Source organism: Varanus komodoensis, unplaced genomic scaffold (genome assembly GCF_004798865.1).
Source record: "Varanus komodoensis strain SLA01 unplaced genomic scaffold, ASM479886v1 scaffold13_3, whole genome shotgun sequence".
Taxonomy (NCBI): domain Eukaryota; kingdom Metazoa; phylum Chordata; class Lepidosauria; order Squamata; family Varanidae; genus Varanus; species Varanus komodoensis.
In genome coordinates this window covers 12,609,152-12,625,300 of record NW_025335409.1, presented here as the reverse complement: position 1 = coordinate 12,625,300, position 16,149 = coordinate 12,609,152, and the positions used below count along the sequence as shown (strand labels likewise).

The following is a 16,149-nucleotide window of genomic DNA, read 5'->3' as shown; positions in this document are numbered from 1 at the left end:
ACAAATAAGAAAACTGTTTGGAAACTCCCAAACTGGGCAAGAAGTAGGACTTTTAGGGCTTGTGCTTCTACGTTTTGCTGGATTCAGGTAGAGAGTTTTCAGGTTTGTGAAGCAGCAATAACAATCCTACAGAATTAGTTTATAGGTTTGTTTTTCTGTCCACAGATGTGCCAGATCCCCCCACCCCTTCTGACACTGACACACACACAGGGTAGGAAGAAGCCATTACAGGACATTTTTGATAGAACACAGAAATCAACTGGAAAGGAAAATATTAGAAAGAAAAGGAATAGCTGCCAGCAAATGTCATCTGGGAAGGTGACGGTATCATTTGGCTTTCAAGAAATGTTAACTATCCATGCTAAAGTCAGCTCCAATCCTCCCTTATACTCCAAAAGGGGTTTTGTGATGTCTGTCTATGAGAAAAAAGAGGGGAGACTGGCACACAGCCATTGTGGTTGAAGAAAAGTTGTTCTTTGTCAGTATCAGTATCTGCAGAATACACCGAATAGTGTGACAGGGTCTGTGTCTGTGCTGAAGACCTAGAGCAGGGGTCGGCAACCTTTAACACTCAAAGAGTCATTTGACCCCTTTCCCACACAAAAGAAAACACCAGGAGCCGCAAACCCTTTCGACATCTAAAATGAAGATAACATTTGTTGGGAAAATTTGGGTAAATCCTGTCTGAAAAGCATTAAACCTGTGTGCCTTTGCATTGTGGGATCAAATCCTGTCTTCCTTCTCAAAACCAAGCTGTCACTGTTTAAAATGGCATTCCCCCACTCCTTTCTCTCACCTTTAGCTGTAGGCTACAGTAGGCCATTTTAGCCCAAATATCCATTATAAATAGTCGTTGTTGGAATTCAGTTTACAATAATCTTTTGATAGCCCAGAGGGCTTCACGTGCCCTGATCATGCAGAATGTTTAGAGTTGAGATAAGGGTCTGAGCTTATCACGAATAGTTTCTAGTGGCTTGAATTTGCATGTCTGAGCAGACCTGGAGATGGGTTCAAGTTACTCAACTTAAGTGTCAATACTAATCTCATTGTTACAGTGTGATTGACTGACATTTCTTTATCTGTTCTGTATGTGATGACCTCAGAATCTTATTGTAACCTCTGCATTCTGTCATCAATTGCCCTGTACCTGTGTGCCTATAAATGCCCTGTAATGGTATTGAAGCTTTGCAGCGAGTTCATCTCTGCTAGCCCGGTAACTGCATTATTGTGAGTCAACTGTGGGAACCTGGGATAGACAATAAAGACGCGGAGGTTCATAACAATTGATCTTTCCTAAGACCTCGAGTTTTATTTCCTCTTCTCAAATTGAGATTCCGGGATTCTGACACATTGCATATATATATGTGCCAGGGCGACTTCTTTTCCTTTCCTTTCCTTTTCTTCTTTTCTTTTCTAACTTTTCTAACTCCTTTTATATCGTTTATATTTTTTATTTATTTTATATTATTAATTTTAATTTTATATTGTTATTTTTGTATTGTATTTTATTGTGTTGTAAGCTGCCCCGAGGCTTCTGCAAGGGGCGGCATAGAAATGTTCTAATAATAATAATAATAATAATAATAATGATATATCATTTTTACCTTAATGCTATGTATATCTTCATTATAATTTAGCTGCAGCTCTTGTTCAGTCACTAAAAACTGTTATTTTTAATCTTACATTATAAACTAGTAGGACTCCTTTCATATGTTTTGAATAGGAGAACAGCTTCCTGAAGAGTCAAAGTCAGTGCTAAGGGGCTGCATGCATTAAACAGCAAACCCCATAAGTTCGTCAGCAGTAAAAGCAAATGAATCTACCCAAGTAACATTAAATGTTTGGTTTTCTTCAGAAACTTTTCTTTTCTTCGATTTATCCAAGCGCTGTGCCAGCACGGGCTGCGGATCGGCCAGCGGCGGCCGCAGATTGGCGGCAGCTGTGACGCAAGTGACGGAGCTGTAGCAGAGGCATTCAAGAGCCACATGCGGCTCCGGAGCCGCGGGTTGCCGACCCCTGACCTAGAACAAAGCAGGCAGATTATTCTTATTCAATGCATTTTTCTCCTACCCAATAGCCTGAAGGCTCTCTGGGCAGTCAGGGAAGCGAAAAAAGGGCAGGCTGAGCACACTTTGCTGTCTTTGGTGAAGAGCCAGACATTTCTCCTGCATGGAGGCCAACTGGCCTCGCAGTTGAGCCTTGCTTTGACACTAGTGATGGGGCGATGCACTGGAGGGGCAGCAGGCTGGCTTGGGAGGACAGAGTGGTCTCCCCGACACAATCGGATCTGGCCTCGGGCATCTCCCCAAGGCTCACCCACTTGCCTCCCAAGCGTCCGCTGCCCAAGCCAGCCTAATGGAAGGAATAGCCTCAGGATGTAATGCTCAGTAAACACCCATGTGCTCCCAGTCCTCAAGTCAATAGGGGTTTCTGTGTGAAACTGCAAATTCTTAGGGAAACCTTCTACTGAAAGCCTTCCATAAGGCCGCCAGGACAGGATTTTGATTTTTTTTTAAATTAACAAATCAGCATTTATGAGCTTTTCATTGGTGCTGCAAGAGAACTTGGGAGGAAAGAGTGGTGGGAAATATGCATCTTTATTTCTTTTTCTTTTCAAGGCTGGTTGCAGAGATTGTTGGCTGGTTCACAGTCCCAATGTGTATACCAGCCTTCTTCAACCTGGGTGGCCCACAGATGTTTTGGGTCAAGCTCCCAGCATTCCTGGCCATTGGCCATGCTAGTTGGGGCTGATGGGACTTGAAGGCCAGCAAGGATTAAAGAATGCTTTCAACCTAGTCCAGCTAAGGACCTTTCCTGTTTAGCTTTACAGGCACTCCAACTGGGTCTGAGATACTCCAGTGAGGAAAAAAAGTCAGGTACAAGCAAGCAAACATCATCACAGACCCAAAAGTGAATTAAAATGCACATGAACACTCTAATTGTAAATAAAATAAAGTGAAATAAAATAAAGACAAGTAGTGGTTATATGAGAATAAAGTGGAAACTTCTTTATAATTACATTATTCACACTGAAGGACAATGCAACATAACTTTAGGATTACTTAAAAGAAATATGGTTGACCAAGTTGGCATTACAAATGTAGTAAGCCAGATAGCATACTGGGCTTCCAGCAATGTTGTTTGGATAATATGACCCCATCGTCATCCTCTTGAAGTGTGCTTGCCTTTTAAAGCTAAACTAAAACATACTAACATTTCTAAATTTCCCTAGACTTTCCCCAGCAGAATTCATGACAGCAAACAGGTAAACTAAAGCAGACAAGGCAAGTGTAGGGACTTAAGAATTAAACCTGACTCCTTTGTAGTTTAATGTAGATGCTACAGGGACCTCCCCCCGCCCCCCAAGTGATAATTAAAGGCACAGTGCTAAGGAAGTTTAGGCAACATGGCTGGCTGTGGTATGCTCGAAGTTGTTGGAATTTTTCTGTCTGAATTTCCATAGGCTTGAAATAAATAAAACGTTTCTGTGTCGTAAGGGGTTAATTCTGGTAGTCTGATATTAAATCAAAATTTTGCACCCAGTTCCAGAATTTAAAATATAACATCACTCAAGAGGTTAACTGAATTTGAGATTAAAAGAGTTAATCAAATTTGGTTCTAAGATGCCTTCAAGTTTGGAAATGATTCCAAGTTCTAGCTTCAGAAATAAGACAGAATCTCAAGTTTTCAAAATATTCTAAGAATATTCTATTCTATTCTAGAAAGTAAAAGATTGATCTTTTGCAAGTCCAAGTATAAAGGCAAGGATCTAAGAATCTAAAAAGGTTCATAGCCAACCACATCCTTGGGTCCAGTAAAAAAAAAAACAACTGAAGTAAAATGATCAGAGTACAAAGTGAAGAAGTGAAATCGAGTTCTTCCGAAATGTGTTATTATATGCTTGTTATGTAGAGCACAGGGGCAATAAGGGGAGGAATGAGTGATGAGATAATTATCTTCTCATCTAAAATGACATCACCCAATTACCAGTCAGAAGGGAGGTGTTTGCCTATTGTCTATTGCTGGTTGCCTAGCAATTTCAGATTTTATGCCCATGTGTTCCGGGAATGCCTCTGGCATTATTATTTACAGAATAACCTGTTATTTTTTTTCTGGAATGTTGCTAAAGGCCTTCTATCTTGGGGTGTTATCCTGATGGACAAATTTCTCCCTTCCCCATCTTTGAACTTATGGTCATCTTTGCCTCTCCCAGTCTTTGTCCATGCATATTATTATGCCTTCCCAAACTAACAAGCATCGAGTCAGGACCTTCTTCAACACTGATCAGGGCAGGTGTACAACATGAACTAGCCAAAGAAAGCGTTCTCCTCCTACTTGGTAACAACACACATCAGTTCTCCTGCTCCTCTGTTCTTCGTCAGCTTAGTAAAATGCTGCTTGCAATGACCTTGCTGCTGCACTGCAAAAGCCATTTGGAAAAAGGCAGGCACATTTTTCCCTTTCCTTCTGAAGCCAATCTTTATTCAAGGTACTGTTATACTGACGTAATATTAAGTACCATAAAATCAGTTTCAGGGGCTTGTCAGTGATCTGGAATGTATGTTGGGATCGTTTAGGTGGTTTTCTTACAGTCCTCCCCAACCCTCATTCAGGCCATTCAACCATTCCATCTCAGTGGGACTGAGCCTCCTGGAGTTTGAAGTAGGCTCTTCGATCTTTTATTGGCACAATTATGTGACCCCTTTCTATGCCAGACTGACATATGTGGAAACAGACTTCTTTATTCATATTCTTGCTTAGATGAGGAATGACATGCATGTTTCTCTTCCCACATTCAACAGTTGGTGATCTGCATAGAGCTTTTTTTCCCTGAAAAGCTAAAATAGCACTGACCATTTTAGTTGTTTAAAAGTGTTCCACATCTGCAACTGCAGCAACTGTAGCCGCTACTGTATGGATTTGATACTGAACTGATTTCACTATGTTTAAATAGCAACACTGAATATATAGGTACTAGTAGAGAAAAATGGGTACAATACAGCTCACTAATAATAGTATAATTTATGAGGATGATGATGATGAAGTCAGTTCCCACTGCAATCAATGGGATTTCACTTAGCTAGGTCTCACATTTCATTCATTTCAATGGAACTAACTGCACTATCCTTCTCTGGACTGTGCCCATTGGGAATAGAATGACACAAACTTAAATTCAACAGTTTGCACAGTACAGTAATAGTTTAAGGAGCACAAAAAGAAAGGAATCATCCTTGAAGATAAGGCACAGATAGCTTTGATAACTGATGTGGGACTCTTGAAAGATATCAAAGATTTGGTTTTGCTTAACGCAGTAAAAGAAGTGAAAGCAGAAACTGTTTTGATAAGTTTTCTTTCAGTTTAGAAAAAGAACCCAGATTTTGGAGGTGAAGGCATCCAATTAGAAAGTTTGTTCTTGTTCAGTTTTTTACGCTATAGCAATGGAAACTGGGACATGCAGGGCAAAAGAGAAATACTTTACATACCATTTCCAGCAGTTGTTTCTGGAAAATAGTCCTAAAGTGACTTAAATTTAAGTAGATTAGGAACTGCAGGAACCTATAATCAAGAATTAATTCAGGAGTGGCCAGACTTGCTTAACAGCAGACCCAGGTATGGTAAATGTCAGATGTTTGAGAGCTGCGTGTGGGCTCCTGCAGGTGGCGGTAAAGAGTGGTAAGCAGGCACCCACGGGCAGTGGTGGCAGGCAGCAGGCAGGTGTCAGCGGGCACCATCAGAGGCGAGCAGCGAGTCACAAAATAAACTCAAAGAGCCACATGCGATTCTTGAGCCTCCGTTTGACCATGGCTGGATTGATGCTGAATATCAAAGAACGAGAGCGCACACACGTGTGCAACCAACATCCATTCCAAAGAACAGTTAAACTGGTGACTTCCTCTCCAATGATCAATTTTATAATAATAATTATTTCTGTTCCTCTCTGCTTTCCCATTTGCACTGATGAGACATAAAGCTGCTGAACTTAAAGCTGCTGAATTAAGAGAATATAAAGTGTAACAAATCAGTTTAGTACGGCCAGAGGTTCTCAGCATGATCCAGCAAACATTTGGCAAAAAAGGTTTTGTCCCCCACACCCGCCTTTTTCTTTTTTAATAGCAGCCACAGCTGCTGTTCTGATTCAGATGGAGAGAAATAATAATACTTCTGGCAACTGGGCCTATTGGTGGTCAGACTAAGTACTGGGAATTGCTGAATCACATTATGAGGTTATAAAGTTCTAGAAACTGGAAAAGCCGTTGTTACTCTGAGAATGGCCACTTTTCAGAAGTACAGCCCTACTGTAGGCCTTCATGTTTGTCCCTAAACTTTCTCTTCAGCTTTCACCTGTAGTATACTGCCCCTCAGCCTTGGCCCTGGCCCCAAGCCATCATGAATCACTTGCACTAAACTACTTTTTAATACTTGATGGAAGAGATGGTAAAGAAAAAAATCTGGCATCTCAGGGAAGTACACCATGCAAGAAACTGCCACCGGGACATACTAAGGAGAGACTTAAGAGTTACTTCCAGATCCTTTCCCCAAGTAGCTCAGAAAATGGCATTTTGCTAGGCCAAGAGATACTGACTTGGTCAAGGACATCCAACAAGCTTCCGACCTGACCAGGAATTTGAACCTTGATTTCTAATATCAAACCCTCCGTCCCAGACCTTGTGCAATGCAGTATATGATCCAGCAAGGTAATAGCTTTGTGTGAATATTGGCTAAATGCTGTGTTTCAGATTGCCAGAATCCCCAACCCTAACCTAAATATAACTCATTGGTAAAACATACACACATACAGACACAATGCACACATTTTGTGCTTGTTTAGTATTCTTTGTGTGTCAACTTTTTCAGCCATTGCTAGCACAAGACTCTGAACTGTCTTTTGAACCCAGGAGCTTTTAAAATGCATGCTCAGGTTCATGGGGATGGAGAATTGCTGAATACGAAAAACAACCAAAGGTCTGGCAGGAGTGTACTCCTGGATCACATTGTTTCTAGCTTGACAAATACTTTATGGCAGACTGAGCCTTATGCATTTCAACAAATCTTGGAAACAGATACAAATACAAAACAGAAACCACACAAGTGATGTCAGCACAGACTGAAGCTTGGTTTGAGCATTTGGAACATCTGGCATCCTAGGAGGGGATATACTGTCTTGACAATCAATAATGATTGTTCAAATCCAGTATTTTTATCACAAAAGTATTGGCAGACATTGTGCTTGGAAAGCAGCATTATTTCCAGAGAACATATTATTTGGCTTTTTTTCCAAGAAAAAGTTGGACTGCCCAATCTTGACAGTCAGTATCAAAACTCATGGAGCTGAAGTACGTGCAATGGAATGCACAGGAGCAAGTGGCTGTGCAGAAAATCCCAACGCTGCAGTGCACCATTCTGCAGAATTGCTCAACAGAAAGTGTCACTCTTGGCAAACTCCTAGAATTCTCTTTTTCAAAATCCCCCTCTATAATGAAGTGCCAAAAGATGAGGGAACGTGGTAGTATGCTCTGAGCTCATGTGAAGACAGAGCCTCTCTTCTGTGAGTCAAGTCAGAATGCTTGCTCTTCTGCTGCCATAGCAGGACAGGTATATTACTGCTCAGTCACCTCAAACCCGGTTCTATTTCTACCTCACCTGAAAAATCACACCAATTCAACAGGATGAATACAGAGCATCAAGCTGGATCCCATGTGAAATGTACACCTCATGAAAGACAACGAACATTCCCAAGTAATCTGGGGTTCTGCATGGCATCCCTAAAACACTGGAACTCAAACATGTGAGCTAGTTCATACAATGTATTCCCTGTGCATGTGAGGATGCTCAACAAGATCAGAATACATGGTTGTGTGCACAAATATGGCATGACATAATATCTCTGCTATTTAACACACAATCTTACGTGCATTTAGACAGACAAAAGTCCCAAAACTGCCAGCTTCTCAAGCATTGTTGAAGGATTACGTGTGTGAACAAAATGCAGCACGTGAGCTTCTACGGGGGTGCCCTTGGTCTATGGTTGGACAGACCCCAATTCACTAAGGCTGGAGTTATTAGGACAAATTTGACCAGCAGCATTGGCAGAGAACTCCCAATGAACAAACTAGCAATGATAGTATCAGTGATCTATAAGTACCCCAATCCATTATTTTTGTTCAGTAACGTAAAACATTGTCTTACTTTCCTGGCCTTTGGTTGCTGTTTTAATTCATAGTATTTCTTCATTCTGTTAAAGTTTATCTATTTATCCACCCAAAACTCTTTCGGAACTCAAGTTCCAAAATATATCACAGAGTACAAATATTAATAGGCAAGATTCAGTAATGATGTTATCAGCGAAAGTTAATCATTCAGCTAGCCTATTTATATCATTGGAGATCATGTCTGCCCCTCTCTAACAGATGACTTCACGTCCTACTCATGGTATCAGGCGCGAAGCCTTCCCCATCCATTCCTCCCCTGCAAATCATTGGGTTCCCAGCAAGGGACCAGGCTTTGCTCCTGCTTCCTTGTCCATCAACTATTGGAAAAGCAAGCCACAGATGTCTCTTGCTGGTCAATAAAATACACTGGTCAATAAAACATTCTTTATTGACCAGTGTATTTTTGAGAAGCACAATCACCCCGAATGAATCTCTGAGCATGCACAGAGTTGTTTGTTGAACCCAAATCTAGTATTTACTTCTAGGAACTCTCCTTATGAGTAGGTTTGGGCCTCATCTTTTTGGGAGGGGCCTTTTGGAAATGTGCATGCCTCCTTTCTGCACACTGCTCCTCTAACTGGGTCATCCTCCTCTGCTGATGTCACACCATGGGGTGGAGAGCCATACCCACTTCATCTGTCCCTATGCAACTCCCATGTTCCAAAACCCCTTCTGATAGCTGTGCATCTTAAATTATTCTCAGAGGTTACCTGAGCACCTGGGGAGTGTGGCCTTGAGATAAGGACTCATTCACACATTCCAAGGCCTCCCCCTGCAGCTTCCCCTCCTCCGAATCCCAATCAACAGGCTTGGGGAATGCACACCATTTGACTTATAGCAACCCTGTGAATGAATGCCTTCCTGTCCATTCCCTAATCAGGTCTCACAAACTCAAGGCTGTGGCTTCCCTTATGAAATTGAGCCATCACTTTTTGGTCTTCCCACTCTTCCTCCTTCAATTTTCCCTAGCACTGCTGTTTTCCCCAGTGAGTCTTGCCTTCCCATAATGTGCCTGAGGTATGACTGCTTCATTTTTTTTTTGTTTTTGTTTCCAGGGAAAGTTCTGGCTTAATTTGATCCAGGACCCATGCGTTCATCTTTCTGTTGGTCCAGGGTATTCACACAGCTCTCCTCCAGCACTGTATTTCAAACACCTAATTCTTCTTTCTGCCTGGATTTGGGAATATAATAATGTGAATGAGCTTGTCCTTGGTCTCCAGTGAACCATACATTTGATGCCTTTTTCTACTACCTTCATTGAGGCACTTCCAGGTCTCAGTCTTCTAATTTCTTGGCTATAGTCTCTATCTGAAATTATGATGGAGGCAAGCTAAGCAAAAATCTTCATTCAACTGATGCTGTGACGGCCCAGTAGCTGCTCTTGAGGAGTTTCTCTGCCTCTACCACCACTAGAGATGTCTATTGTCTTTGCTGATGTGTGGCCATTATTCTTGAGGAAGGTGGATGCACCTTACATCTGACCATTCTGCCTTGAATGACCCTGCTAGGAGACCAGCCTAGTCTTACCGCCTGACAGTCTTCCTCTTGGCCACTATGACTCCCCCGAACCTTTTCGCCACATTAAGGTATGCATCTAAGAGGCAGGTAGCATGCCCAATCCAATGAAGGGCCCATCTTTCCACCGAGCCCTTCTCTGTGTGATTGTGCTGCCCACTTTGTTAATTATCGGTGCTATATTTTAATGGTTTTATAACTGTTTTATATATGTCTATAGCAAAATAATACAAAATTAGTGTTAAATAGATGCATATACCATACAACTATTAATAATAATATATAATAAATAAATTATTTAGCATATTTTGCATATGTGTGTACATGAGGCACACACAGAATGAGAATGAGAATGAGATAGGCTTCTCTTTTAATAGGGTTTTGAATGCTTCTTTTTGTTAGGCTCCTTTACCATTTAGGTCATATTGGTTCTATTAAATCTACCACAAAATCAAAAATATAGCCTTTTAAAAATTAATGGCAGCTTTTAGAACTATAATAACTTAGCCAACACTTAAACATCTCAACAATAACCCATAAAGTCATACAACCACTAAAACATGCAAAGCTGAAATATGAAACTTTTTATTGTTAACTGTTAGCCTAAGTACAGGCTCTAGTTAACAATGGAAACTCCATTAGTCACCAGATGGATGGTTTATACATAGCCTGCTGTATTTAACTCTGTCTCATAAATTAATGCATCTGAGAAAATCAGAAGGAAACCTTTGAAAGCTGTCTTATTTGGCAGTTTCCACTATTAACTTGTGTTGAGACTTTTCTTGCACTGATGGCAGCAGTTCAGCCCCACTAACAGTGCAAGATTGTTCAGCCACAAGATGCTGGAAAAGTAATTAAGTTCCAATGCTATATAAAGTGGCATGGAGACATTCAGCACAATAAGCAGTATGATGGGAAATCAATTTAAGAAAATACTTTGAATTGACCTGCAATCTATAATTCGGTCCTTACCCTAATTTTCTATGCAGGCCTCAAACCCAGTTTAAGTGGCCTTCGCATCTGCCTAGGCAGTGTGTCACCAGTGGCTTTTCCCACATCAGCATGGCCATTAGACCCTCCTGAGCAGGGAGCACATCCTCTCTCAGTCAAGCCTTGCCTAAGCAACAAGGTACTCCTGACCTTAGGCACTACTGTGCTTCCTTGGGTTTTCTTTTGGCCATCTGGCCTCCTGGTTTGGCCATCCATCCTGACTGATTTTCATTCCTGGCTACTTTACTAGCAACAGGAATCAGTGCACAGAAAACACATTGACATGCCTGGCAGGCCTCTGCAGGTAGGTAATTCACAGGAACTGCTGGGAATTGTAAAAACAAAAAAATACCCACCCCTGTTCTTAACCTGTTAAATTAAGGACTCTGACACAGTGGCAGCTGCCAGCCATGAACCAGCAAAATTAAGTCTCTTGAGAGGCAGTAGGAGAGGAACAGTAATCCTGGCTTCAGAAATCCAGCAACCCCCCTGAAGGTCCCCCCCAAAATAAGTAGAGCCACTCTAACCTCTCAAAGACCCCCTCCACTACACCCTTGTCCAGGACTACCCAAAACCAACATTAATGAACAAGCTGCTCATGAGAAACTCCAAGCATTATGAGCTCATACTGGTACCAGATGCCTGATAGTGGGAACAATAACAGAAAGCAAACTCAGGTCTCATTGGGAAAGAACGAAGAATAGAAATGGCTATACAGAGAAGGCCCGGGCATGAGGACAGAATGGTCACTGTCTCTTCATGATCACAATTGTCTTCTGGCCATTTTTACCAGCACATGCTTTGCTAAAACTCTTGAAAGTTGGCCATACATCAGAAAAGCACAATACATATAAACCATGTATATATTTCCTAAACGTTTTTGCCTACCCCTACTCCTTATTTCAAATTAACTTGATGCAGCTTTCAAAAGACAAATTTGCCAGAGATACTTGAGAAGTAGGTCCAGCAAGGAAGGCAGCCAGCTTAACTTCAAGGCTGCTATAATGCACTTTATTATGGACTACAACCAAACAATGTTGGAGTTGTGAAACTATTTGCAAGTAAATTCATAGCAAAGAATGCAGTTATATAGTACTGACTAAAAGCAAAACCAAAACTACTTACCAACTGTGATGTTTCCTGTTTCAGTCTGAATAGTAGTGTCACCTGCAAGAATGTTAGAAAAACAGTTTGCACCTTAATAAATTACAATGTTATTTCATGCTGCACAATAATACAACATGGTGAATTGGATGGATACCGAGCTAACTATATATTGACTTTAGTGGCAACCAAGCATCTACTTACCTAAGAGTAATCTCCACTGAGATCAGTGGGACTTCTGGATATACATATACCAGATTGAACTTTTCAGAGTTTCTTTTTTGCAATATACAAATACACAGACAAGCAGAATCAAATGTTATCTATGGGCTAAATCAATATTTACAGAGGTTGTGCAGATTAAAATAACAGATAATAGTTTGTATAAATAGTTTCATGGCTATAAATTGAAGCAAAATAAAACAAATTCAAACACATTATCAACTGAATTCTTTTATTTTGTTTTGTTTGGGCAAAATGTTACAAATTAAAATGGGAAAATTAGAGTGGTTAAAGCCATTATAACCACAGCTTCTCTCTTTTGATGCATGGCTCACTTTACTGATGGTCCCTAAGAACATGGGTCACAACAAATCCAGACTGAACATGTAAGACCGGTTTCTATTCTTTTCAGATTTGTGTTCGTTTCATTTTATTCATGAGGAATGCCTTTTGCATAACAGCTTGCCTGAAGACCCTGAGTTTGGCTAACTGCTTGGCAATTCTTGCAGTAATTGCAATTCTGCTGTTTATTTGGCAGATCATAGGCAAGATTTGGTTCTAACACTTTTCACAAGCAGTGGGAAGAACAGAGGAGAAGTCAGTGCACCCTAATGCTCGACTTCCCCACAGTACCTCCAAGATACAGCAGCCTTCTGCAGTATGGAACTCTGCACGTTGCAGATTGGTCAGCAACAAAAGCAAGCAACCTAGAATGAAACTAGAGATGGGTGCAAGTAGATCCTCACGCCATCCCTTCTACGACTTAGCTGGGACTCTTAAACAATTCATCTACTTGGGGGTAAGGCAAGAGGAACGGGAAAAGGAATTATGCCTATTAACTCCATGTAGTATCAGTGTATCCAAACAGAGAGTCAATTTATGAAAGTGTTCTGGGCTGGTCTACAATCTTTAATCCAGCTGATACCACTCTAATGGCAGAAAGTGAAGAGCTACTAAAAAGCCTCTTGATGAGGGTGAAAGAGAGCACAAAAGTTGGCTTGAAACTCAACATTAACAAAACTAAGATCATGGCATCTGGGCCTATCACTTCCTGGCAAATAAATGGGGAAAAAATGGAGGTAATGACAGATTTCATTGTCCTGGGCTACAAAATCACCGCAGATAGGAACTGCAGCCAAGGAATTAAAAGACGCTCCTTGGGAAGAAAGTTATGGTGAATCTAGACAGCATACTAAAAAGCAGAGACATCACCATGCCAACAAAAGTGCATTTAGTCAAGCTATGGTTTTCCCAGTTGCAAATGTATGTGAAAGCTGGACCATAAGGAAGGCTGAGCACCGAAGAATTAAGGCCTTTGAATTGTGGTGCTGGAGAAGATTCCTGTGAGTCCCTTGGACAAAAAGGAGATCAAGCCTGACTGTTCTTTAGAAGGCCAGATACTGAAGGTGAAACTCAAATACTTTGGCCACCTAATGAGAAGGAAGGACTTATTGGAGAAGACCCTAATGCTGGGAACAATTGAAGGCAAAAGAAGAGGATGGCAGAGAATGAGGTGGCTAGGAGTCACTGAAGCAGTCAGTGTAAACTTAAGTGGACTCTGGGTGATGGTGGAGGACAGGAAGGCCTGGAGGAATGTTGTCCATGGGGTCCCGATGGGTTGGACGTGACTTCGCAACTAACAACAACAACAACACAACCCTAATTTTCATATGGACCTCAAATCCTGATTGTGTCCCAATCAGGATCTTACGAAGACTTCAACCGGTGGGCAGACAACTGTGTGGTGAGTCACAGAATCTGCCCAGGTAGTGAGTACCCAGTGGCCTTTCCCAAAGCAGACTGGCTATCAGGAAGGACTTCCTGTCTCAGTGAAACCTTGGCTGAGTGTCAGGAGCATTTCTGGAGCATTACTGCATATCCTTTGGTTGTCTTCTGATCATCCTGCCTCTTGGTTTGGCCTTCAGTCCTTACTTTTTTTTTGTTCCTGACTACTCCTTGATTCTGATGGCTGCTTATTGCTGTGTTCCAAGTCCTGGCATGCTCTTTGATTCTGTTTTCTGGCACAAACTCCAGGCTTATCTCAGACTGGCGCTTACAGCTCTACCCCGACAGTCCCCTAACAAAACTGTTTTCTTTAGAACAGCACATGTCCTATTGTTTGACTTTGAGGAAGAGGTGGGGGAGGGGGTCAATACTTTTCAATTTCCTTTTCAATTTTCCCTTTCAATTAAGGTTCACTATTTCATTTGGTTAATGACTATCTAACGCTATCCTTAAGCAATAATAAACATTTTAAGATGAACCCTGTCCTCCAAATCAAATTACAATCTGCTGTTTTGAAAGATGAATGTCTCCAAGACTTGTTTGGTTCCACCAGTACAGTATTTAAGTCTATAATTTTTATACTAACCAACCCTTACATCTAAATATTCTGGGGAGGGCAAGTCTTAACTCTAGCCAATTTGTTTATTTTGTATTAGTGCTGACATTCAGCAAATACAGAATGTTGGCAGTAATAATGTATCATTGACAGAAGCAATTTAATCTTTCCTGTTTTTATTGGCAGTTGTAAGAACTTTTTTTTAATACAGGTTTGCCTAACTTTTATCTACGGCTATTTAGCTACAAGCCTAACCTTCATGAACAAACTGAGGTCATAAATAATATACCCCTCTCTTTGAGTTTCTGAATCCTTCAGTTCCTCAACAAAAACCTGATGATATGCATGGGAAGAATTTGAGAGAAAGGCTCAGTAATCCATCTGGTCTTTAACTCTGAACTGAGAATCAAAAAAAGAGTAATTAGCAAAAATTGAGACAGTGAAAAATAGCTAAAGCTCAGTCCAGTTCTACTACAACTGTGGCACCCAAATACAGAGGGGTAGCACAGACTGCAACAGAGTGTGGCATCTTTCCCTTCTGTCACACACCTGGTTACCTGGTTACTTTCTCTTCTGTCACAAACCTGGTTACCATACAGGTCCAGGATTGAGCAGGTATGGCTGGGCAACTGCCAAGAGCCCACAACCAACATGATCCCCTTTAGTTGCTCCTCTTCCTTCACCATTGCATTTGCTTGTTTACCTGTCTCATACTCTGTCCCAGGCAATAGCCATAGTGAAAAGAGCTGCAGATGTCACTGCCTACTCACTCACCACTGACTCTACCTGTCAAGCATGCAAAGTATGGGGGATAAATCAGCTGTAAGACTCTCTAAGAAAGGGATCCCACTGAAGATCTCTTAACTTGGAGTCCTGCACTGAGCACTGAGCACATGCAGGCCCTCTGGCCCCTTTCAACTCTGCAATTCTATGATTCTGTGAGTCCATGAAAAACTGAAGCCAGCACTGCACTCCCTTATTTATTTATTTATTTATTTATTTATTTGATGTAGAATATTTATATGCCGTCCTGTCGCAAAGGCCTCAGGACGGCTTACATACATAAAATAATATAAAACATAACACAAATGATCCTACGCAGCCCTCTCCACACCACTTGATCAATTGCTACATACTGCAATTGAAATAATGACTGGGGAAAGAAGTTAAATTCCCCCTTTCTGCACACTGCAGATCTGAAGTTGCCACTTCCAATGACCAAGATTTTTTAAAAAACAAAGAAACAGATGCGGCTGCCATTTTAACCTAACGAATAGGTAGGCCTTGGATTTGCATTTTTTGAGGAATGCTAAATGGGAGAAGCATTGGTTCTCTCCTTCCCTAGAACTTACTGTGCAAAGTGTGCATGCATGTGCAACACACACAGTGGGAGGGGTGGTTGGAACAGGGCTCATGTATGTGTAATGATGAGGGTGCAAAGCCCCTTACAAATTGAGGGCCAAATTCCATTTCAGCAAAGCTTTTTAGGGCTGCATTCCAGTAATGGATGTGACTAAAGGCCAATGAGTGGTGTTGAGGGCAAAACATATAGAAGCAAAGTAACAAAAATAACAGCCCAGTTTAGCTTAAGGCTCTTCCTTCCAGTAACTAAGCATGTGGAGAGGCTTTTCAACCTTCTAGAATGGGAGAGGGGGACTGCATAAAACTGAACAAAAAGCTGGAAAACCACTAAATAATTGGAGATTGAAGGATGTAGGTATTTAGGAAATCTGTAGAGCTCAGTTTGGCCCCTGCACTCCTGCTTAG

At 41.3% G+C, this 16,149-nt stretch overlaps 1 protein-coding gene across 1 annotated transcript in view; it reads right to left on the bottom strand.

The window, feature by feature from the left end:
- FAM185A (family with sequence similarity 185 member A) overlaps positions 1–16,149 on the bottom strand; it is a 47,270-nt gene that overhangs the window by 12,725 nt on the left and 18,396 nt on the right. Inside the window, exon 5 of the mRNA XM_044423520.1 lies at positions 11,841–11,882. Within this exon, the coding sequence (XP_044279455.1) occupies positions 11,841–11,882 (42 nt within the window). The remainder of the gene's footprint in view (positions 1–11,840; positions 11,883–16,149) is intronic.